This window comes from Dicentrarchus labrax, unplaced genomic scaffold (genome assembly GCF_905237075.1).
Source record: "Dicentrarchus labrax unplaced genomic scaffold, dlabrax2021, whole genome shotgun sequence".
Classification (NCBI taxonomy): domain Eukaryota; kingdom Metazoa; phylum Chordata; class Actinopteri; family Moronidae; genus Dicentrarchus; species Dicentrarchus labrax.
In genome coordinates, this window is record NW_026136707.1 from 13,874,300 (window position 1) to 13,899,313 (window position 25,014).

Consider the following 25,014-nt stretch of genomic DNA (forward strand, 5'->3'; position numbering starts at 1 on the left):
AACCTTTACAGGAAAAAAACCTCTTAAGTACAACTTTATACAATCGCTCTCAGCTTGGAGATTGAATCAGTTCACTCTGTTACCTGATACCATTTTCCTTATTTGATTTACTTTTCCTGAGGTGCATTCAATGAGCCAAAGTAAAGTCAGTTCAGCAGTCCGTGCTCTCTGTTTGATAGAGCACCAGCACACAATGCCCTCAGCTGAAACTAGCTTAAACAAACAGTGTAGGGAAATGCAAACAGTCGGAGAAAATGAGAGGAAAACTCTTCAGGGGAAAGTATTTGTATAGTATCGTGTAATTTAACCCTACTTAACTGGAAAAATGGCAGTAAGTAAAGTATTTGATTTAAATAACAAGTATAGTAGATTTTGTAATAGTCCCGCATGCAGTTTTACCAAGAGACTGCTTTCATGTCTGTTACATTAGCTATTATTATATTAGCTGTTAGCTTTTTCACCTGCACATTTATTAGTAAACAGATCATAGTTTTATGCAGTTTACATTTATTCGTATCTCATGCAACACATCTCAATTCAATATCAAAGTCATCATTTGTCTAACATTTCAGTGAGGGGAGGCACTGTGTACTGTATATGGCACCACTCTAAGCAATGAGTTTTCCATTTGGCAATAAAAACATGATCATACAAACGTCAATATGTAACAGTTACATTGCATGCCTCATCTAATACATTACATTATAGTATAAAAATAGCAAATGCACTAATATTTAAGACAACAATAGTTTATGACACTTTTATATTAGCATCTTCATGGTTTGTTTACTGGCATCAGGGAACTTTCACTTTGGTAAGAACATTCTCGTTTTCAGCACACAAACTTCAACATAGATTCATTTACTGCCAGCAGTGCAACCCTTGAGGTTGTTAGATCGCAACAGTGTTCACATTTATCGGTTTTCTGACTGTTCACTAACTAGTTACAGCATATTTCAGAAAACTAAAACCTAAAAGTCCTACTGATTCACAGGATCCATAAAGGTGATGTGGATCCTAATAAAAAAAAAAATGTAATACAGTCAGTGATTTAAGTTATGTAGTATAAGAAATCTAAATAGCTACATAATATTATTTATGTAGCTATTAACATAAGGTAATGTAGATTTTCAGAAAATGAGTATCTGAGTGGCGACATATTGGCTTACTATTAAAAGGCAAAGGTATCAATATACCAGTTGAGATTACTGATGCCCAGGATGGCGAAACAGCTAAACTACTGACCTCATAAACATTTGACAGAAAATGATCAACCAAAATGGCTTCATCACATTTGCACAAACATATATAGAGAAAAGTGACAAACTTCACTTCATTTTCTTCTAAAGTGACCTTCACAGCTCAAACAACATGTTTTACACTCACCAAGTGAGATCTAATAGCAAATAGTGCAAGTACCTGATTGAGTTTCAATAAAGTTGTTTCTAATGCTTTGTGTAAAAATGAGTATGAAATCAAAACAAACCTATACGGCAGCAGAAAAAGCCAAGTAACAGCAAAAACAACATCAAAACCCTACTGTTGTGTAACAAAACCTGTCTCTCTCTCTGTTTTGCCCAAGTGCATGGAGGTCGCTGTGATCACTAGACTAGAGTGCATTTGCATATGGTTTAGGAATTTGGGTACACGGAAGCTCGAAAGATATCGAGACAGTTCACTGTGATGAGGGCACCAGTAAGCTGCCTCCATTGTCTGGTGGCAGGGTTTTTCATTTTGTCCATGGCCAAGTGCAGATCCTGAATCATGTCCCTGTAGCTGTCCTCATAATGCAGACTCCAGGAGTACAGGTAGTCGTAGGCAGGCTTCCACATTGACTGAAATAGAACAGGAAATACAGAATTTGTAAAATAAAATACATACATATCTTCTATATATCCATTACTTTATGTGTCAATGTGTACAGTCAAACTGACCTGGGGGACGACTTCTCCGCTCTTCCCTCGGTGCGGCGCCTCATAGCCTGCTATCTGAGCACTGGAGAGTTTTCCCATCTTCTCAGCGAGCTCCCGCCAACGAACTCCCAGCTCCACAGCAGTGGACAGAATGACTGTGTTCTGAATCAGCTGGGCCACAATCTTCACACAGTCCATCTTCAACAGACCCTAAGGGTGATACACACAGAGAACAACTCTCACAAAACCATGGAAAACACAGGAAATCAGATAATACAATCTGTGAAACTGCTATAGCATGAGTGGTGGGTTATGTACTTACCACCATGAGCTCATGCAGAAACTTTTTTCTAGTCTTATCAGCATGGCAGTCTTCCTTCAGCTTTTCCAGTACACAGGCCACTTTATCGGCCTCAGTTTCGGCGTGCCTCCGTGTAATGGTGTCCAGCGACAAGTTAATGTACCCTAAAGCATTAGCAAAACCCTTCCAGCTGGTTATGTGCTCAGTGACCAGAGTCTGGATGGCAGAGTACATGTAAGTAAGCTTCTTGAAGGGCAGTGTCATGTTGTCCAAGAGGACCTCTGTGCTGATTTTAATTCCAGTGAAGTCGATCACTTGGTCTCTGGTTATGAGCTTGACGTTTTTGCAGTGAACCAAACCAGTTCTTCCTCGCAGGAATCCAATATACCACTCTTTTACTTTGGAGTTACCCACTGACCTAACAGTCTCTCTGGATAGGAGAGCTACAGTGTCCCCCTTGAAATACTCCAGAAGGTACTCTACACGCGGCTGGCGGAGAACTGACTTTAGGGCTACACCATACCACTGCAGGTTTACAGGTCTGTCTGTGAATTTGGGGAAATCTGGAACACTTTCCTCAGGAATAGGTGACGTTCTTGCCATTTCAATCCGCTTTTCTGTCTGCCTTGGCACTCGCTTTTCTGATCTGATGGGTGCTGTAGGAGGGGAAGGCACCTGGAAATGTTCAACCACACTTGCATCATTTGCTTCCTTCACTTGAAGATCTAATTTAAAAGGAGTCATTTCTGTATTACTGGAACAAGACAATGCAACTGGCAGATGCAAAACTGTCCCTATTTTGAGCTGACATTGTCTCACTTCTTTCACTTTGTCCTCAGGTTTGATTTTAAACACTGAGTCTTTCATGCTAATTCCAACATGCAGGTTGTTCACTTTGTCTGGTTTAAACCCATGCTTTCCCCAAAGCTGAAGCACAAGTGGAGGCAGGTTTTTGTTTCCTCTGCAGATAACTGAAAATGGAAGCTTTGGTGGGACATCCTCGTGACAGCACACAACCACTACAACCTTGAATGATGGATGGATGTACCTGGGACCATAAACTGCTACTGTAATTTGGCGGTCAAGGTAATCCCACACTGATGTAGCAGGGGACTGGATTGCAGAGGCCTCTGCGACTGCAATAACGTAAAAATGTGTCTTCAGGTCCTGGATCTTCATCTGCATCATGTTCTTGTGAATGTAACAGTCGTTCACTCTGAGATACGGTCCCTCTCTTTTGTTGGACACCAGCCCGACCACAGTAGTCATGACCTGACTTATCGGGTCACTCTTCACCTTCCCGGACAGTTTAATATCCAGGGAGATACTCTCCCTTGTGTTGATATTGCTGAGGACCACCTCTACAAGCGGACTCATGGTTGTCATATAGTTGTTATTGAGTCCGGGAGGAGGGTCTAGCATTGCTTTCAGTGTAACTTCCTGGACTACTCCAGGAGGAACATGGCCTTCTGGGATATGGATGGTAATTTGTGATTCTGGTAACTGTATTGAGCCTCCAGCGTGGCCGATCTTGCAGATGACCTGAAAGTCAGTGGCCTGGGTCTGAGCCCACCCTGGACTCTGGCTCATCAGATTTAAGTCCAGGCATGAGCGGGTCAGCTGCCTGTGGCTCAGCCAGGCCATCTTATAAGCTTCTCTGTCATTCTTTAGCCACTCAAAGTCTGGGTTTAGTACTGGCCCAGGCGGCCTGAAACTGTTCTCCCGTTTTGGCACTTTTCTCTCCAGATCATCCAGAATGTCAGAAGCACTTCTCCATCTCCCAGATCTGTTGCTGACTTTGTGTTTGTTTTCCAAAAAGTTCCCCACGTTGCCTTCATCTGAAGATGTGCTACTGGCGTCATCGTTGTTTCTGTCCAAATGCTTTTCATTGTCTTGTTTCACGTCTGATGTGTTGGAAATGTGTTTGTCTGTGCTGCTGTGTACAATGTCATCTAAGAAAGGATTTGATTCAGACAGTTTGTTCCAAAAGGGATTATTTGACTGAGATGAAAGTGCGACTTCTGGCTGTAAAAGTGGCCACTCGGAGTTCTGTGTTTTCCGTGTCACATACCCACCTGTGAAGATATTAGAGTTTGGTTAGGATGTCAACATTATCTGCAGGTTTTCAGAGACTGATTATGCTTCAAAGTGAGAATTTTACCATTCAGGTTGTCACTGGTTGAAACACTGTCGTCCAGATCAATCAGTGTCCCCTCAGATTTACTCCGCATGAGACTCCCAACCCGACGGAAGGACTTTGCTCTTCCAGCTGCCATATTTTCATCTGTAAACATAAAAACTTTATTGTTTTAATTTCTCTTTCTTTTCCCCTTTTACCTGCAGCATTTAATGGTCTGATGTGATGTAACAAAATCAATACCGAATATACTGAAAAACATCATATTTCATACTTAACTTAACTGTTAACATAACTCATCAAGAGTTGTAACAATTATTCAGTTCAATTAGTGGTTCGACAGAAAATAAATGGCATCTATGTTAATAATTCAAGTCAAATGGTCTGATTTGGGCTTCTGTTTGGACAAAACAAGCGATTAAAACTTGATATTTTTGGCCTTATTCATTATGTTCTTTCTACATATTACACATAGAGGCAATTGTTAGTTGCAAACATATATTTTGTGATGCTATGACACATGACAACAAACAATACCTACACAATAAAATACATGTGAGCAAAGTTATTGTTCTGTGTCTATGTTTCCTTCACCACAGTGAGCCCCAGGCTTCTTGTCTGTTACAGGAAACTGTTCCAAAACATGGAATAAAAGCCTGAACTCGTCGGTCTGTCACTTGTTTGCGTAAAAGGACACTACCCATTCATGACTTGTCACAGTGAGTCAGTCATTAATAATGTGGTTTCTTACACCAGTGCACAAAAACAGGTTGGTCTTGTCAAGCCTATGAGACAGTAGTCGGCTCACTCAGCGCTTCTCGCTCAGATCAAAGTACAATACCACTGTACTACTGACAGTAAAAATGGATATTCTGATGAAATACTGAATGACAGGCTTATGTACTGCGCACTGTACTGTGATTCCTGTCATACAGTAAACCTACTTAATATTTCTTTTAAATACATAATCAGCTGAAAACATTTCTCAAACAAATCTTACATTCATTATTAATCCCCAAAAAAAGAGCAAAACACACTCACACAGATTCAGACATGAAATCCCAGAGCTTCACCCTCACCAACCACAACTGCAACACTGACTGACAGACTGGAGTGTAGCGTCCGAACAGGTGTGTGTATACTCAGTAGTTACACATTAATAAAGCAGAGCCTATTTGGGCTACTTCCTATTGTGAAAAGACGTGAAAAAAAAAAGAACCTCAAATAGCCTACAAGAAAAGAAAAGAAAGTTTGATCTCACCGTCGGCATGAGATGGTTGTAGTTTTGCTTGAGCGCGTTGACAGGAAAAGAGGCCAATCCACTATCATTTACACTGCTTTTCTAGGGCGGATCTACGGAGCTCCCCTCCTCGCGTTACAGCTCTTCGCCTTGTTTGCGCTCAGGCACGTAGCATTTTGGGATTGGAAGTTTTTAAAATGATACAGGAACCCCGGCGGAGGAGTGGCCTCTCGTGGATAATAACTACAGCGCCCACAATGCACCTCTCTGTGTAAACAAGGCGACCTGACTTACAACACCTGAAACTGAGCGATACCTGTAGTTTAGTTTCGACGGGGAGTTTAGTGATAAGCAGGCATGCATCACCTCGCAGGTCGAAGGTTACTAATTCCAAGAGGAGATACACAAGAATCAAGGTTAATGCACCCAGAGAGCATCAATATTAATTATTATTTAAATATATTTATACAGCCTCTGCAGGCCACACAGCTTTGAGGGAATTTAACAACAAAAGCAGGTGCTTATATGATAGTTGTAGTGTATTAATAAGCCATATATAACAAAAGTGTCACAATTGTGTTTCTTATTCTCTATTTCAGTGAGAGAGGTTGTTGGCTTTTATTGATTTTACTGTGTGTCATTATCAGGATTTGAGTGACTGTAGATCAAAGTCAAAATGAACCAAACAGAGCTTAATCTCATCAAGCCATGTTATCTCACTGAACACACGTTTACTGTGATGAGTGCCTGAATTAGATCACAGTTCATCATTATAGGAATAATCAACAGTTTACAGCTTCTCATAAGTGGAACAGTTGCCTGCTGAAGGTGTATAAAACTTCAAATAGCCCCTTTTGGTAGAAGCTTGTTGTTTGTGTTGCAGCTGATGAATATCCATGCCAAAGTTGAAGTGTTCTGTCAGAACTGTTCTTTGGATGCAGGCCCTGGCATCCCAAGGGAAGTTAGTTCTCAAGGAATGCAACTAAGTACTCTTGAGCAGGATTATGAATTTTCATGTAGCAAATATGGTCAGCGCCTGGACTTCAGCATAACTAATTAACATCCCTGAAAGTGTTGTAAAATATGTAAATGAGCATTGCATGTTCAAATGTGACATGTTCTTTTAGGTACATATCCCACTGTTTTGCAGAATTCTTTCTGATATTGGTATCAACTATTTCATTATGGAAGAAAAACAGACCCGATATGCATCTCCCACATTCCACTACAACACAGTAGCAAATATTTTACTATCAGCTCTGAGTCAGACTGTTTTGTATTAAGTATCTGAAACAGAAGATATACGTGTGAGCAAGTTCTGCTCCCCTGTGGCTGTGTTGAGAACATCGATCAGATAAGGCTGGTCACATGCTCTATCTTTTATTTATTTTCTTCAACAATTCCCATGAAAAGACCAAAACCAAGTATTGCCTGTGTATCCAAAGCCTGATATAGCTTATACCTCTGTGCGGCACTGCTATTAAAAACACAGCAATGTTGCTATTTACTCCTGTCTGAATAGTGCTTGCTCTAACCCACAGTGCCCAGCTGTTTTTAGGAAATTGCTGAGTAAAGTAGAGAAGTCAAGACAGGCTAACACATTCTTAGTGTTTTCATGGGAACAATAAAAATACAGAAATGACCCCAGACTCCATTTTTAAAATAGACATTTTTCATCAAAGACATTTTGACATGTCACAATAGAAAAAGCAAGTAAATAAATAAAAGTAAATAATAAAAATGAATGAATTCCATTTAGCTTGCTTTGGTTTCAGGGTTGTGCATGATAACTCACTGACACACAGTCATGGCTTCCCATCATGAGCCATTGTCCTTGTTATTAGTAACACCTGTGCTTCTCCTACTCTGACAGGTCAAAATGTCTGCAGTGAAAAGAGCCCTCACCAGAGGTAAGATGTGTATTATAAGGTGCAGTTGTCCATGATAATGTTCATATTTTTTTGATTCATTGGTAGGCCTATGCTTGAAAGTAAGATAAACTTTTAAACTTGAATTGTGTTGAGTTTTTTAAATACTTTAATCTCTTCACAACAACACTTTTCATGTTGATACTGTTAATGAATCAAACTGAAATTGTTTACAATTTGAGGAACAAATTATTGTATAATATGGATACAAGACCTTTAATGCCACTTCCATACTGCTAATATAGTATGTACACTGCAGGTAATGATTTTTAGCAGAAAGTACATTTATGTATGGGTTCAGGTCACATTTAACTTCACTGATGACATACAGTCGAGTGACAATTTAAAGGACAAACCAGCATAAGTGTCTTAGTAAGGTGCCAGAACAGTTTCAATGTGCCTGGGCATTGATTCTACAAGTCTCTGGAACTCTACTTGAGGGATAAACACTTTTCTTCCAAAAGATATTCCCTCATTTGGAGTTTTGATAATGGTGGTGGAGGGCGCTGTCTAACACTTTTAATTTGGTTGAGATTTTTTGCTTCCGAGGGCCATATCACGTGATTCACATCATTTTCATACTCATCAAACCATTCAGTGACGACTCATGACAGCAAAGTGTCCCCCCACAGCATAACAGAGGCACTGGATCCCCTCACTGTAGGGGTCAAGCATTCAGGCCTGTACCGTCCTCTTGGTGTGCGACACACACTCGCCCACTTGTCGAGAATATGGTTGGATAAGGATGACTCATCTGACCATATAATTTTTTTCCACATCCTGTAGACCAGACCCTATGGTTTCTGCACCACTTAACTCTCAAATGTGCATTCATCTTTGTAATGAGGGGTTTATGCACTGCCACCCGACTATAATATCCCTCTGAAAAAAATCTGAATTAACTGGGCCTGCTCAGCATTTTTATACATGCCACAGAGTATGGTTGGAAGTTAATTGCTTAATTGTACCATCCAGCGGACCTGTGTGGAATCATCTGCATTCATTATGTTTCCACTCATTTATGGAGGTTTCCCTTTAATTTGTCACCTGTCTTTTTCCTGCAGCAAATTAGATTTGAAGATCATTTTGTGTGTTTGCTCAGAAAAAGAATAACTCTTCTGTTCTATTTCAAAGTTGACGTACAGCTAAAATTATGTTCTGTGTAATTCACAACTGTGGATTACATAACTGTCATTTCAAATTCAGGAAAAGATTTCACCAATCTCAGTTTTTGCATAGAAACTGATTTATAGCTTTGAATGTCTCAGATTTGGGCAACTTTTACATTTAACTGGAGTTGAACTGAGAAAGAAATTCCAACCTGCTATGCAAACCCCTTTTTACCCCCTGGATAATGAAATGCATTGTCATCAAGTTAAGAAGACTCAAATCTAGAAACGGTATCTGAAACTTACGTGTGTGCCACTTGGTGGAGCCATTTCTCTACCGTTCATTTGGTCAGACTTCAGCGTTTTCTTTCAATGTATTCTAAAACCAGAGATCAGGTTTCTGTTTAGAGTTTCACCAATCCAGCAAGTAACGAATTGTCTAGTTACAACAAAGCAAAGCAGTGATTCAGACAATTTTAAGGCTTCTCTTATTATTCAGCTGTAACATTAGGCTACAGTGTAACCCTGACATAGTGATTAGGGCTGCAATTGAGGATTATTTTCATTCAATCAATAACTGGATCTAAAAAACATTATAAAATGTTGATCACATTTGAGTTTGATAATTAAAATATCTTTTGTTCAGTCTGACTAACCAAATATATTTCATTTACTGCAATGTAAGACAAGGGAATGCATCAAATCCTCACATTTGAAAAGCTGGAACCATCAAACGTTTGGCAAATCGGCTTCATGAATCGATTATTAAAATAGCTGCTCATGAATTTTCTGTCCATCGGCTGATTGACTGTGATATTTGATGTCACATATCTTCAATATATTGCAATGTAGGGGTCCCTATTATTGTCATTGTAATAGGGAAGCTTTGATAAACCTGTTTGTGGAGGGGAGCTCTTTTTTTTAATAGCGAAGAAAACAGAATAAATAGCCGATGTGTGTATCACCTTCACCAAGATACTGGCTCAGGCCTCACCTGCTGCCAGAACCTTCATCAGTCTTTGGAGCAGTCTGTCACTGGGATGGGTTTCATAGAGAACCATGGCTGTATTTAAGTATTATTCTTAAGTATTATTCTGGTTCATGTGAGTTTCAGCAGCCTCAAGGATTTTGAATGGAAAAAAGTACATTATATATATGTTTTTATCTCTCTTTCATTGAAGATGTTCCCTCAGGAAGTTTGTTTTCAGGTAGAAAAGTTTGATCCTATTGTGAACTCACACTTATTTATTTTATAGACACTGTTGATGAGAATGTTGGGGTCTGAAAAAACCAGCAGAGCTTCTCTCAGTGAGGTTCAGTCCACTCACTAGGTATTCCACTCAGTGATCTGACAGGTGAAACACCACCTGGGACATGACTGAATCTAAATTGCTGAAAGGATTGTATAAGGGTCAGTGTTGCAGCAATTACTGTTAATTATTTTGACTAACCTTGTAACCTCGTCAAATTGCCTTTCCCAGGAGATTGGTTGGTTTGATGACAATGACAGTACAGTTGGTGGTTTTAACCACAAAATTGGCCACGGTTGCATCATCGGTGAGAGGTGTTACCACAACACTATGATTTGCTGGTAGAGCTAGAAAATCCAATATATCTCATCAAATCAATTGCAGCTGGCATTGCCATGAAGCCTCAGTCAAGACTGTGATTCAGTTTGAGTTTTATTAAGGAGAATACAACTTCAAAATCACTGATACATACAAATTCCTATTATATATCTATTATATTATTTCTCTTTCGTGTTCATGACTGGATCAAAGCTGGGTTTTGCTGCCAGTAAACTGTGCTCTGACTGTTACTGTGGCCTTCATCCACAGTTGGCAGCTCACCTTCCTCATCCTGGCATGTGTGCCCTTCCTCTCTGAGGCCAACTTGTTTCAAATGAGGGCAGTGGCAGGACATTCCTTTGAGGACCAGGTGATGCTGCAACAGTCTGGGAGGTTGTTAATGACATTACAACGCTGAGACATGCACTCTAAGACATTAGGCCAAAAATGACTCTGTTCATATTTAATTTTAGTCATCTGCTGAGGTAGTTGAAAACATCAAGACTGCTGGGTTTCTTTTGACAGAAATGTATCTTTGATCATTTTCTCAAATGTTCAAGGCCAGTTTAGGTGTAAAACATCAGCTAAATATATATCACTTCACACATTTTAATAGCAGTTTATGGCAATATTGTTTAGTCCTAAGTCCAGGTTAATGTCTGTTTTTGCTGATATGCATTTTCCATTTTTTAAAAACTGCCTACTACTTTACCAATAATAGCTACAGTCTTCTTTTATGCATTACGCATGGAATTTGAAAATGTTTTCCCTGGAGACTAAATCTTAAATAAACCAGTATGAAATAAACAAACAACGTAATATGTCAAACCTCATGCAAAAGACAAAACTTGATTATAACCAAGTATTCATGTTTAGTCCACAGTCCTTGTTTTGTGGGAGTATATTTGCTCCCTTGAGTGGTGAAATTGACAAAGACAAAATAGTACAGTACACATGGAGCCTAACAGCTAGCCTTTTGCTTAAACTCTGGCTGTAATTACCTTCTTTTTAGTGAATTTTAAAACATAAGTAATTCAAGGGATTTTTTTAAGTGTAACTGTGCTGCATGCCTTAAAAGCCTCTGCAACCCAGTCCCAAGTTTTTAGTTTTTTCTTGAACTTGGCTTGGTTTCACTTTTAACATTGACTATTGTCCCTGTTATTTCTGCTTCACTGAACCATTGCAGGAAAACAGGAGAGCAGGCAGGAAGTGCACTAGCTGCGCTTGTACATATTAGTTTGTGTAAAAAGATAAAAGTGAAAAAGGAAGAGAGAAAAGAAAGAAAACAGGCAACTAAATGTTCACTAAGTCCTTATGGACCTTTTTCAGGAATTTCGGAGAGTGTGTTGGTTTTGAACAGAAAGAATATCCGTCACTCTGATAAGATGTCCTAATGTACTGCAACAAAAAAAGTGACACATCTGTAAGTAATTTAACTTTGATTTCTGATTTGCTTAATATTTCAAACATTTTGAGAGTGTTATCAGTGAGTACATTTAGTTCTAATGTGCTTTCATCTCCAGATTGTGTGTCAACAATGAAAGACAAATATCTGAGCCAGACTCGCATCACCATTGTGATTCAAGGAAGGTGAGAAGGGTAAACCTAGGTACTGTGATCATCTTATGTTGTCCTCATCAAAGCATGTCTCATAGTGTGCAAAAATATGTCATAGATGGTCCCAAGTTTTCATCTCTGCAGGTGGATTTGTTGAAGGTTTAGCCTGAGAGTAATTTAACTTTGATTAACAAACAGTTAAAAGTGTAAAATTTGTTTAAAGCAGCAAGATTCAAAGTGAGCTTGCTTAAAACAAAACTCTGAATAAGCTTTCTCAGTTTCCTGAAACAACACCAGAATCCCAAGCCACAAATTTCTCTGGAGAAGTAGATCAAAGTTGGACTTTAAATTGCTGTTGGTTGGTTGAAGCGCTAGATGGCGCAACAAAGCTGTGCATAAAAAGCAGTCTTAAGTCTGAAGTTTGAAAGGTGCTGGCTTTAGTTTACCTCTCACGGGAAACCCAAAAGACAGTAAAAGCAACAATACTTAATAAAAATAATATAATGTAATAATAACAAGGGCTGACATTTTATTTTATTTGTAATTTTGGTTTAGTTTAGAGGATGATCTGAACGTCAGTGCGCACACTATCGAGGGATTTTATGTGCGTAAATTGAATGCGTAAAAAACACAGAAACAAGAAAAAAAGATTAAATAGGAAAAACTGGATTATCTCTGTTATCAGCTGTGACTGACAGAAAATACAAAACACAAGTTGCCTGCGCAAATGGAAAAATTACCCAATTGTGTGACCTCAGACAGGTATTTAAGTCCAAACATACATTATTACAGAAGATAAAATAAATAGCAAATGAAGATAAATAAATTGTGAATAAATAAATGAAATCACTGATCATTTTGAATTTGAGTGAATATGCAGAGGATTCAGTCTAACTTGGGATCAAGTCAAATTAAACCTGAAGGGGAACAAGACACAGGATGACCTTTTCTTAAATTGTTTTACACTATTTAAATATTTAGAGACCCTTGGAAATAATGTAAGCATTTACGTGTAAACAAACATACTGCGCATTTATTAACAACACAATTTGGAATCAATAAATGGTTTGCTTGTTTTGTAAGAAAGTCCGCTGATCAAGAAAGAAAAACCTCCTGAATTAACATTTTCGGAATTTGGGAAAAATATAAATAAAAACCCAAAGGAGAAATGACAGCATGTGTCTTTGTAAATACAGTAAATAACGTGATATTTATCAGACACTAATAAAGACGTGGGTTAACGTGATGAGGTGTGTGTTGACTCCGAGAAGTTTTCAGGTTTAGGTTTTTTTTTTCGCTCAACAGAAAAACCGACACAAACCGGGAATAATAGCATTTAGCCTGAATTTAAATTCCTACACAGTTTTTTTAACTTCATTTTTCAGCAGATGCTCCATTTAATTGTTTAATTTTATTATTGAAATTTAAATTAATTTCTGGGTGAGGCCTTGCTCTTGCTGCAGGCCATTTTCCCACCCTGCTTTGAAAAAACGTTCAGCGGCACGAAGATCATGAAACGCGTCCATACCTGTATTATTTCACATTCACGATTTAAAAATAAACACCTACAATATTGTAATATAAAATAATAAATTAGAGGCCCATCTCATAATTTCAGACTTTCTGTTCTGCCGTTCAAAAACAGATTTTATCGACTCAACAATCAAACAAACTGAGTCGATCAACTGCTTCTGAATTCATACTGACTTTATTGAGTGGCTTACATAAAAAGCCATTCTCGGAGGGAGAAAGAAAAATATCATTGTAAAATTAAAATCACTTTACAACATGCTTACTTAAATTAAATGAGTGGGTAAACAGTAAATGATTTCCAAACCTTACAAATAAATTCAAAGTGCGCCTAATGATAGACCCCTAAATACAAGAAAACTCGTGGTTAAATATAACTCCCCACAATACATTTCATATCATGTCAAAGAAAAATCAAAGTACATTTCCGTATATTTTCAAATATTTACTAGAGTCCATATACAACTAGAAATACCTATACAAAATCGTCTCCTGGACAAATACATTACTCACCTTTACATTGGGCTGTAATTATTCTAACCTACATTTCTCATTATATACAACACATTTTGCAGCGAAGTGAAAGTGTAAGTAACCTCATCTGGCCTACTTACAAACTTGGCGCACATACTGTAGGCTGTGGAGCGAATAGCAACATGAGATATAAACCTACAACTGCTCCTCCATTATCAAACGGTTGATGGGATAAAACAGATATAATGAAACCATCCCATCCCACGTCTTCGTATACTCTACAGGTTCCTACCGAGCAGTCCATCCACAGGGACAAAAAAAAGGAACAATATCTCCATAATAAAGTGCCACAGTTTGGTTTTAAACAATATGTATGACAACAGTGGCGCAACTTTTCAGGCCTACATTTTTTCACAGCAGTGTTTTCATCTCAGACCCTGCGTGGGGGAAATAAAACATCAAGGGGAAAATTCAGGACGAGGCTGCAGAGAAAAGTTTCAGTTGTGCCCTGCTCCCAGTGTGCCCACAATAACTTGATTACACTGTCACACCGCGGATGTATTAATGAGAAGTTTCTGATGGTACAGCTATGAAATGATGCAATTAGTAGTCTTAAACACTTGGGAAAAGTCAAAGAAACGTATAGGCCTATTTTCTCATCAAATGACGACATTCATGATGAAGCATTTCGCATACACCAAAGTATGTCCACTTTCATGTCCAGCTCGGACAATTCCATCACAACACTTTGTTGTTATACAGTTTGTTTGTTTTTGTTTTTTACTTCACTGAGGGGGAGTTTTAGAGGCCGTTCATGCCTACTCCCTGGGTCGACTCAGGTTGGTGCAACAGGTCTGGGGAATGGCACGGAGGGCTTCCCGGCGCGCTGTGCTCGCTGTCGGTATCACTCCCCCTCTTCCCTCCGCTGCCCCCGGAGCCAGAGCCGGCGGATCCTCCGGCGCTGTGAGTTTTTACATGTTTACTCAGGTGATCGCTACGCATAAATCTCTTGTTGCACACCGGACAAGCGAATCTTTTCTCCCCGGTGTGTGTGCGTAAATGTCGCTGGAGCTCGTCGGAGCGCGTGAACCTCTTCCCGCAAAAGAGCCAATTGCACACAAACGGCCTCTCGCCGGTGTGCCACCTCAAATGCGCCTTTAGGTGCGACGTTTTCCCGTAAACCTTCCCACAGCCGGGGATGTGACAGCTGTGGAGACCTTTTCTCCGGAGGCTGGCGCCCGCCGGTCCCAGTCTCTCCGCCTCCTGACAGTTTGGACAGTCGCAGGTGGCTCTGCCCGAGTACCGCCGGGCAGATGACCTCGGAGACCCAGCTAAAGACGCAGGTGGACCCCCGGAGAGCATAGTCCCCCCTGCCCCGGCTAACGGAGAGGGGCTTGTGTCCGGATAAGAGGATAACACCGGCTTGAAACCGTCCATCAGGTGCTGGCCGGTTGTCAACAGGTGTGGAGAGGGACTTGTACTGAAAGCAGAGTGACTTAAACTCGAGTAATCAGAATTATATCCGCCCAGAGGAGAGTGCAAGGAGGTCTGGAGTCCACCGGAATGTAAGGACGTTTGTAGTGCTGCTCCATTAGGGTTTTGAACATCAATCCATCCCGCTCCCACATCCCACCACGCAGAGGCTCCGGTGGTTCCAACCTCTCCTGTGGGAATACCGGGATGAGACGATTTGAACCAGGACTCGTAGGGATGCGCAACGCTCATCCTCGGATAGATGCCCTGCAAACTGTCCACTGAGGTGTGCACCTTGGAGATGAAAACCGGCTGGTGGCTGGACTCTTGGGAGCTGCTCGAAACCGACGCTTGGAAAACAGAATAATCGTTTCCAAAGTGCGGACTAGATGAGGTACCAGACGTGAGGGAAAAAGCACTGGATCCGGAGGAGTTGTTGGTGCCGAAAGAGTCCGAGATGCCGGATCCATTACGGGACACCCCGAAGCCGGACAGGCCGGTTCCGAGGCTGCAGCTGCTCGCAGCGGCTCTTTTCCACGGGTGGAAGCCTTTCCCAAATGACGAGGAATTATCCGAAATTGCGGACGGTGAAGGGCTCGGGCTCCCTATTTTGTTACATGTTGCAGCTAACATGGCTAAAGGAGTCGATCCTAACCTCGGCTCCTCCTGGAAGGGACAAGAAAAGATGTAAGTTACTCAGTCTAACAAGTTTAACAGGTTCATTACAGACAGTCTGATGCAGGATTTCAACTCTTACGAGAAGGATAAGTTAGTCAATTTGTTGTAACAACTTTGAGCAGATGTAGGCCTATAACAAGCTATTAGTTAAGTTTGAAATAACATTATACAGTAGATTATTATCATCGCCTCCTACCTGGACGAACAGAAAGTAGACAACTGAAACGCGACACACTGCGCTTACAAATGCATGCCAGACAGGAGACCAAGGAAAACATGCGTGTTTTTTGAGCACCAGAAACAAACTTATATCCCGACTAGAGAGCCTCGAGCTTTCTCATACGACCCGCTTGCTGAAAATATAACCGACGCACTGCCTTTGCTGCTACTTTGCGGCTGCTGTAAGTTTAATCCCCCTCCGCCGGACAATGACAAGAACTAATTAAACCAGTAAGAAAGTCCTTTCGACTCACCCCTAGAAGTGAAGTTGCCATCACACAAAAACACTGCCCTCCTCAGAGGATCTTTTTATATTTATGAATCAGAGCACTGTTTTTTTAGAGGTGTGCAATACAATGATGTGTTCCGCCCATTCTTCCACAATTGTAGGCTCCTCTCCGGCTTTGAAGTGCCGCTGTGACACGGGCGACCAATCAGCGGCTCCGTCCCGCCGCACTGCCACACACTACCGTGAGGTCATCAATAGAGCGCCTCAGACAGCTCTCCACCCTCCTCCACCCCACCCACCCCACCGCCCCCTCCATAATAAAAGACAGCGGAAGGAAGGTAAAGTTAAATGAGAGTGAATTAGGAAGGAGGAATTAGGGGGCCACTTATTGAAATTTTTACAGAACACCACGTTCCATAAATTTGAAGAAAGCGGGATGATGGCCCTGTGCTCGGCGATGTGGCTGGTGGTGGATTTAAAAAGAAAAGAAAAAAGAGAAATAGAAAAGGAGAGGTTGATGAATTATGAGCACGGCACCAGTGGAAATAAATACAAAAAAACAAAAAACAGCCTGCGTAATAGCCCACTGTAGGCTACATAAAATTAAACTCACATTTTCAAGTAACTTTAATGCTACCAATTACTGAGCTTGAATAACTTCTTATTGAAAAGTTTGCTGTAAACTCTATTCTCCAAATATAAACGTGAGTGAAAGTTTAAGTGGGTCAACTCCACTTCATGTTGCATGTAGGCCTGCGTGTGTGTTTGCAGATTTCAGTGCAGGACTCAGGCGTTTTTTAGTCCATAAAGCCTCCTCGTGTTTTCTTGAATCTTCCTCATATTAAAAAAACTTATTCTGGCTGGCTCTGGCAGAAATTACCCCGCGGGATTTTTGCATGTTTTAACTTCTTAAGAGTTAATATACACAAACTATTACACAAGATACAAAGGCAGCTTTGTTCTGGTCGTGGACCTATATTACACCGTCTCAAACTTTCACATTACTGTAATTGTGTTCAATTATCTAAACTGGTTTTTGATTAAAACTGCTAGATGGTGCATTCCGGTGGAGGATTATTCATTTTATTATGCTCTTAAAAACAACAGATGATGAAGAATATGATGAGGGGTCGACGTAGTTGACTTTGGAACATTTTCAGCCTTTAAAATTACGAAATTCAAAAAAAAAAGAAGAAAAAAAAGTCAAATTACTGGCAATTTAGAGCATGTTGGTGCCGGAGGTTAAGTGAGATTATTTATTAAAGTAAGTAATTTCACTGTGTGTCAGGCTGAAAATATAATGATAAGATGGTTATACTGAATAGGTTCATCACTTTGCCCACTGACATTTTGTTAAATCTATAGAGGAAGCTCCTGTTACATAATAAGAACTTGTAGGCAAAAGCGGTGTGTTGAACCCTGGGACTCTCTGTGGGCGCTATTAGCATGCAGTGTGCACTAGAAGCATAAATTTCATTTGAATTTCAAATTTAATAACGCAGGAGGTTTTTAATCATCCGCAGTTTTATTTGTTTGATATTAACATGCTTATTGACCGGGTCTGTTGACCAGCTTGGTCATTACAGGACAGGGAAAAGTTAATTAAAACGACCAGGGATTATTCATCACATCATCTGCCTAACCCATGTCGCTTCCTTTATTACACAGCGTGATAGATGGACTATCTGATTAATTCTTGTGTTTCTAGGATTGGACAACAGCTTTTTGGATTAATTTACACTGCTTTACCTTCACGTGTAAAAAATGAAGGAGCGGAGGTCTAAAACAGCCAAAATTATTCATAATGTTGCACAGTTAAAAATAAAAACCCCACCGAAAACAGACACAACAACATTGTACATGCACTTATCTTAATTATCATTCTTACAGCACATGTTATATTTATTGCCAATATCCACCGATATTTATAATTAATTCAAAAAATGCAATGACATTTATTAAATGGGTAATTCAATCACTATTTTAAGTGATTCTTTAAATGTGTGTGCGCTTGTTCTCAAACTAACGCACGAAGTGTCGACATTTAATTATTTTAGGGGAAATGAGAAATCACGATAAACCACATATATTTATATGAAGGCAAGGACAGATTTTTAGATAAGCGGAAGAAAAAAAGACAACAACAACACAAACACACACATTCACTTTGGCTTATTGACGTTGGAGATAAGAAAGAACTTGTATCGATCTGTTTTCTGCTCATTCATTCACTTTATTTCCGTCAAACTAACCAATCATACAAACTGTCGAAAAAAACATAGCAAAGCTGTGGACATTATGCAGCCGCGTTTAAAAGGCGAATAAAAATGTGACAAAGTAATGAGGAGAATAAAACCTACATACCGTGTTTCTCCGCTCCGCACTGCATTGATTGACCCTCGACGTTTGCTCTCAGCAGAGTAAAAAACACAACATCTCCTGCTGCCGATGTGACTGTGGACCATGGCAGATAAATGTTACACTGGCAATTCAATTAGGAATAACTTGGAAAATTTCCGCTGACCCCCTGATTCCCTCTGTTTGCACTCAAACACCTTTATAAAGATACCCACAAATATGTGCACAGATAATTCAAGTTTATATTTCAGCATGAGACTATTAAACCTGTGTGATCAAACTGCTTTTCCCCCTTTTGCCTTCTTCCTAAAGAGGGGATGGTCATTCAAAATATTGTGCGCAATAGGGATTTTTACGCATATGGAGAGCAAGGTATGGTCTACATGAGGTATGAGCTACAGGGGGGCATGTTGGCCTCTGGTGACAAATTACCAAGTGATCATACCAGCAAGACTGATGTCAGAGGTCAGTGTGATAACTCCTCGACAGGAAACGTCTCGCTGCTGAAGCCACAGAGGTGCACGAGATATTTAATCTACTTCAAAATCTGATCGTGTAATTTATTCTACCTCTCAAAAAAAAAAAAAAAAAAAAAAAAGGGCTTTTGTTGCCTGTTGCGTTCAGCATCTAGAGGGTCGGTCCTAGTTCATATGGTGTGCACAGGTTGTTCTTAACGCACGGCTGTAACTGTAAGCCGCATTGAACAGATGTCCCCATTGAAGGCTTTCTTCTCCTACACACATGGGCTATATTACCATCATGAAATCAAACTCAAAACCTGTCCCTTTCGCCACCATAATGACCGAGTTATTCTGGGCCGCTGAGCACGAACAAAGTGTGTTCAATATTGCGTGCTCCAGAATCACTCCGCTTAGAGAGCTGGGGAGAAAGGAGTCAAGGCAGAAATGCAGAAATATACTTTAATGTGGAGATTTACAAAACGGCGTTATAATCTCGAAGAACTGTCCTATCAAAGATTTTTCTGGAGGAAAACCGAAGGTAATCGCTTGTGGTTTTAACCAGCAATTAGGAGACCGCTTATGCTCAGGGTGCTTTATATTCAGAATTACTCACTCATTTTTTCAGCAAATATTTTTTAAAATACAAATATATGGGGTACATTATTTAAACTCATGGTATCAACTTATAACAATTACGAAACAGACAGTCCTTTATTAAATGTATTACACTGAGATAGATAGATAGATAGATAGATAGATAGATAGATAGATAGATAGATAGATAGATGTGACTCTTCCTGTTGCTGCATCAAAATAATGTCACTGTCCTAACAGACACTGTGGAGCTGTATGCCGAGCAGAGAGTAAGAGAGCAGGGTCTGTTGGTTGTTGTTTTCTCTGTTCACCAGGAGGTTGGAAAGAGCAGATGTCCGTCTGCACTGTGAGCTGCCAAGTGGGTCCGGAGCGGGGCAGCCACAGACACAAGGGCCCAAATGGTGTGACAAAAGATGTGCAGGAAGCCCCTCTTCGCCTGGGTGAGCCACAGAGAGGGTCTCTCCCCTCTCTGCCAGCCTGCAGGGACACTCACAACACGAGCCAGAGTGGTGGCAGCAAAGCCATGTGTTACCGGCTGGGATGCATGGTACACTGACACTCACATCCACACAAACATAAATACACATGCATATGCAGGAATGTGCAAATGTGAGCCAATCCCATCCTCCACTGTCACCGGTGGATGCTCACACCTGCACATGGCCCCCTCAGTGTAAAACATACACACATTAATGCATTTTTTTCCCCCTAAAACCTTCATACAGATAGCCAGTCAGCTATTTTCAGGGTCACTTTTATCTTTCAAATGAGCTGCTGACAATGATGCAAAAGGTGGTGACATGAATATTGATGATGTAAATAGAGCAGAAAAAGCTGTTTATATACACAAACAACCATATTTATCTATCTATCTTGTATTTTATCTAACTTGGAGATGGTGTGCCATTTTTATTTCGCCCATGAGGTCATGAAAAGTGGGTGAAGGGGCCCTGAAAGTGTTCCAAGCACAGGTGTGCAGCATGGCCTCTACTGAAGGGGTGCACTGAACCATAAACAATGATATAAATGTCTGGCAAATAAAATGGCTAGTTAACAATCTTTTGACTGCTCTAACCTCTGAGCCTTTGTCGGGTATCGATCAGCCAGCTGTTCCTGGCTTTGTCTGGCAGGATGGGAGCCTCTGGTTCCTCCTGGGATGAATGGAGAGCGCCGCCAAAAAAACTCTCTCTATGCTTTTCAAGTTGTGTGTCTGTCCGTGGCAAAAATCAAAACAAGACGCTGTTCATCACCTCCCACAGGTCAACATTTATATATTTATTACATTCACATAAAATAAAATCATAAAATGAGCTTGTCAGGCTCCTCAGGCTGTTTAAAAGCTCTAATTTAAAGTTGCTTATTATATTTAACAAGACAAGCCCCGGCACTGGCTTCTTTGTTCACAGTTGCCATGTTGTTGGTTTACATGGAAACCATGTGAATGGTAATTTGGATGGGCATAATTTGTCTCCCTATATTAAGATAATTGTATGTTAAATAACGAACATCCTCAGAATTGCAGTAGGTGTCATGTGATGGGTCTTGTCACGCAAATATGTCAAGACAGGGTGCTAATGATCCGTCTCAGCACCTGTCAGTCAAAGAACAGCAGCGGTGACATTCACTGGTCAGGACTTTATAGTGCAGGTTATATAGGGGCCTGCAGTGCTGCTACCTTAGTCTATCTCGATTGTTTGCTCACCAAAAGTCTTATTGTCAGAATAAAATTAGTTGAATAATTAATTTAGGCATTTGTTGGGTAGCATTGTTGGATGTTACGATGTGTATTTCCCAGGCCACTTTGTTTGCCTGGCTGAGGTGATAGATTACAGCGTTTCAAATAGAGGCTGTTTATGATAAACAGAGCTAACAGTGTATTTTGCCGCCATTTGGCTTGACTGCTACATCTGTGGGCCATGAGGTCTTCTTATTGACTTTCACTGAGCCCAACATCGCACTTTGTCAGTGTGAGCGGCAGTCTAAGAGACAGGCGGGCGAGGCAGTCATACAAAGTGAAGTACTTAGGATTAGCCCTGGCTCTTCAAGTTTCAGTAATTATCCTCCTGGAGGCATTCTTGCTGTGTTGGATAATAATGGAAGTCCGGGTGTACGCCTGTCACCTCTCAAGTGTGGGTGGAGGAAGCCAACGAGAGGCACAGGACAGAGAAATGTTTGCTTTTCTGTTATGTCATCGGAGGAGCACAACAGTAAGGCAAACTTGTGTTGTTCCCCGAGCGGAGATGAGGCTGCGCAACAACACTGATTTTCTTCTGCTTAACATGTGACGCACAACTTGGAATCTTTTCAGCTGTGGATGTGATAATGAAACGTGTTCGCCAAAGGTGATAATGTGTTCTGAGATCAAGTAATTACCAAGTGTCAGGCATGTGTTTTTGATAAACAAATCTGTTAAAACACACAGTTGCATTATTTGTTGAGAGTGAATATTATCTGATTGGTGTTGATTACATTTGCAAGCTGCACAAATATGTGATCCTTTTTCTTTCTCTCTTCCCTCTCACATCAGATATTCACACAGGAAGAACTATGTTGTTTTTTTCCCCCATTTCTGATGTGTTGCTTCAGTGTATCTATCACATTATCTTTAACGTTTTATTCAAGTGCATGTTGGAATGACAGAAAGGCCCTTATATCCAGCAGAAAAAACACAATGCTTTAATTAAGAGTCAGTCCGATTTCCCAGAGGGGAGATTGTCTTCTTCCATTAACTTAGTTTATCATATAATAAAGAGGTTGCCTTGTCCTTCCCTACCCAGACAATTGGTTTTAATCAGCCAGCAGGTCTTTCATGGCTGATAATTTATGCTAAATTGACAAGGGTGGAGGATATCACAGAAAATCATTATGACAGGGCTCAGGTCACTGCCTGTCACCATCTTGTTTTATCCTGTCCACGGAGCTCACGGACAACAACAAAATTCGTAAATAAATCTGATGGAAATATTAGCTCTGGAGACTGCTTACTTCATGTCTTCTGAGTGATTATTTAGTGCATCCTGTGAAAGTTTTGGGCACATTCATAGCTGCAGAAGCCATTGAGGTTATAGGAAATTTTAAAGTGAAGGGCTATGTTCATTATCTACAGACTAAACAACACACAGAAAGCAAGTTACAACTAAAAAAAGATATAAATACTAAACTTTTGCAATGTGGATGACTAAAAATCAGACATACCGAAAAAGAATCAACAGGTTATCCTTCTGATAAAAATGCATTAATATCATGTAAAAGTGGGTTGCTGCAAAGACAAATTAACGTCTGTGTCAAAAGAAAACCACAACAAACAGCAACAGATTATTCCGGTGATTGCGCAGCGGAGTCCAAACATGTCTGTTTTGACTTTGGTTTTTAAGTGCGGACTGTGCAAGTGTGAAAGTACAAATTGTGATTTGAAGTAAAAGGGGTGGTGGTGGAGGGGGAGTGAGTAGAGAGGGAGACGCAGGATGAGCACGAGGAGGAAGCCGGGACACACTTCTCGCCTTGCAATTTAATCACTGTATACCCAGGGAAGTATTGACAGTTGTCCTGTGGAAGCTATTAAAGTTGCTGTCCAAGGTTAAATGAAATTGCAGTTTATCAAGGCAGCATTGAGAAAATAAGGGAATCTGTTCATGGCTGTTGATTAATGTGGAGCGTGATCAACACAAGGGGTTCATTAAGCCATACATCACCAGGGTAATTTAACATGTCATCGCGCCTGCTGTCGCTCTCCTTCACACGTTTTGTGCGTTGTGTATGTTCGGTGTATATGTGTGAGTGTTTGTGTGTTCAAATCAAGGGCTCTGACCTCACATTTTGAGATGTGATTGTGCCTGTATGCCTTTGTGTTTGCACGATCGAAAACTTCAAAATCCCTCCTGTTAGCACTGTAAACTACACAGCATATCTCTCCAGAGACTGGCATCAAATGAATCACTTATGTGGTATGATGGCATAATATAAACATAATATAGTTCATGTGCCAGTATTCAGTCAGCCCAGAGACAAACTCCTCCAGAATCAGGATAGCTTCTTCCAAAAATGTTGTGATTTTAACTCAAGTCAAACAGTGTTTCTTATCCTGATCATCATCTCTTCTTATCCTTTTCTCACAATACTGTTCATCTCATCACATCACTGATTTGATCACTTGTAGTTGCACAGCAGCTGACGAGCATACATAGAGGTATGCTAATCAGGCTTGGGACCTAGAGCTGTTTTTTTTTTTTTTTTTTTTGCCTGGTGGATTTGTTTACTGGTGGATAATTGATGGTGCTTGAGGGACAGGCGTGAGTCGGACATGAATCACGGGCGACAGGGCTCATGATAAGGAGCTGAAAGTCGCCTGTAATTAAGCCGGGCACTAGAGACCAATTGTTTGTAGAATGATTTGGTCGGGGCTAATTGACACTAATTGTTTAATCAGATTTTCTTCCCCTCCATACTGCAAGCAAGAGTGCTCTACCAGCAACCTCATCCAACAATGCAGTGAAAGAAGCCCAAGCTTGTTATGGGATCCTTGAGGGGGGCTTGGTGATGGTTGGAAGTCTAGACATCTGTTTATGATATCTGCTCAAATGCTGTCGTGGTTAGTCATGTGACTATATGAAATGGACACATACATTTAACCTCAGTCTTGATATGGTATATGACACTTTTTATCTATCACTTAGGAATTTGACTTTAGAAGCAAGTAATTTTACTGGTATTGATATTAACTATTTTAGCAAATGAGAAAGCATGTGATTGACAGCTCTCTGATTTCTCTGTTTTCTGTTATGAATGGTGACATCACCAAAAAGTATTTTTGGATGAGGAGGAGTTTTACTGTTCTGTAACAGCAGCGGTGTTGCAGCAGATTTATGACATTTGGAGAAGACTCATAAATTAGCGCAGCAGTACCCATGATCCTCCCACACTCACTACAGGAACTGTCCTGTTTAGTGTACGATTGCACAACAGCTGGTTTTGCACTCTGTTGCAACTCCGACTAAATTACAATGCAGATCATTGCACTGGGAGGCCATTTTGGAAGAACTGCAGATATATATTTTTTTAATACCTGTAATACTTTATGAGTCTGGGTCAGCATCAAAGCCACAAAAAAAATATGGCTAATTTACCAAAACTCTTACAGTAAGATGACTTGTGATAGCTCCTACAGGAGTTTTTTTTTTTTTTTACTGAAAAACAAGGGATAATTGGAGTAATAATATACTCTGACACAAATGCTCTAAGATAAAAC

The 25,014-nt window shown here is 40.3% G+C and overlaps 2 protein-coding genes and 2 long non-coding RNA genes across 7 annotated transcripts in view; 2 read left to right on the forward strand and 2 right to left on the reverse strand.

Moving 5' to 3' along the window:
• Positions 1–490: 490 nt before the first annotated feature.
• Positions 491–5,770, reverse strand: macc1 (MET transcriptional regulator MACC1). Of its 2 annotated transcripts, XM_051407156.1 has the most exons (5): positions 5,613–5,770; positions 4,376–4,498; positions 2,236–4,289; positions 1,935–2,123; positions 491–1,835 (listed from the first exon to the last, which is right to left on the reverse strand). In XM_051407156.1, the coding sequence occupies exons 2-5, from the start codon at positions 4,488–4,490 to the stop codon at positions 1,632–1,634; spliced, it is 2,562 nt and encodes an 853-aa protein (XP_051263116.1). In that variant the 5' UTR covers positions 4,491–4,498; positions 5,613–5,770; the 3' UTR covers positions 491–1,631. The 2 variants fall into 2 exon arrangements, with proteins under 2 accessions (XP_051263116.1, XP_051263115.1); XM_051407155.1 differs by lacking the exon at positions 5,613–5,770 and having other exon boundaries at positions 4,376–4,508.
• A 4,352-nt stretch (positions 5,771–10,122) lies between these two features.
• Positions 10,123–12,410, forward strand: LOC127366963 (uncharacterized). The gene is made up of 3 exons (XR_007885413.1): positions 10,123–10,566; positions 11,526–11,619; positions 11,720–12,410. It is a non-coding gene; the product is annotated as an uncharacterized LOC127366963 (long non-coding RNA).
• Positions 12,411–13,442: 1,032 nt separating this feature from the next.
• Positions 13,443–19,117, reverse strand: sp8b (sp8 transcription factor b). 3 transcript variants are annotated; one of them, XM_051406438.1, is made up of 2 exons: positions 18,721–19,117; positions 13,443–15,896 (listed from the first exon to the last, which is right to left on the reverse strand). In XM_051406438.1, the coding sequence occupies exon 2, from the start codon at positions 15,861–15,863 to the stop codon at positions 14,559–14,561; it is 1,305 nt and encodes a 434-aa protein (XP_051262398.1). In that variant the 5' UTR covers positions 15,864–15,896; positions 18,721–19,117; the 3' UTR covers positions 13,443–14,558. The 3 variants fall into 3 exon arrangements, with proteins under 3 accessions (XP_051262398.1, XP_051262396.1, XP_051262397.1); XM_051406436.1 differs by lacking the exon at positions 18,721–19,117 and adding an exon at positions 16,382–16,551; XM_051406437.1 differs by lacking the exon at positions 18,721–19,117 and adding an exon at positions 16,105–16,359.
• Positions 19,118–19,159: 42 nt separating this feature from the next.
• The window catches only part of LOC127366962 (uncharacterized), a 29,119-nt gene continuing 23,264 nt past the window's right edge, over positions 19,160–25,014 (forward strand). Inside the window, exons 1-2 of the long non-coding RNA XR_007885412.1 lie at positions 19,160–19,713; positions 20,084–20,316. This is a non-coding gene — a long non-coding RNA (uncharacterized LOC127366962). The remainder of the gene's footprint in view (positions 19,714–20,083; positions 20,317–25,014) is intronic.

Coding starts and splice junctions, on each gene's coding strand:
- macc1 (XM_051407155.1), bottom strand. CDS start 4,508: ATGTTTACAGATGAAAATATGGCAGCTGGAAGAGCAAAGTCCTTCCGT. Junction 2,124..2,235: donor TTCTGCATGAGCTCATGGTG/GTAAGTACATAA, acceptor TATCACCCTTAG/GGTCTGTTGAAGATGGACTG. Junction 1,836..1,934: donor GCGGAGAAGTCGTCCCCCAG/GTCAGTTTGACT, acceptor GTTCTATTTCAG/TCAATGTGGAAGCCTGCCTA.
- sp8b (XM_051406436.1), bottom strand. CDS start 16,402: ATGGCAACTTCACTTCTAGGG. Junction 15,897..16,381: donor TGGCAACTTCACTTCTAGGG/GTGAGTCGAAAG, acceptor TGTCCCTTCCAG/GAGGAGCCGAGGTTAGGATC.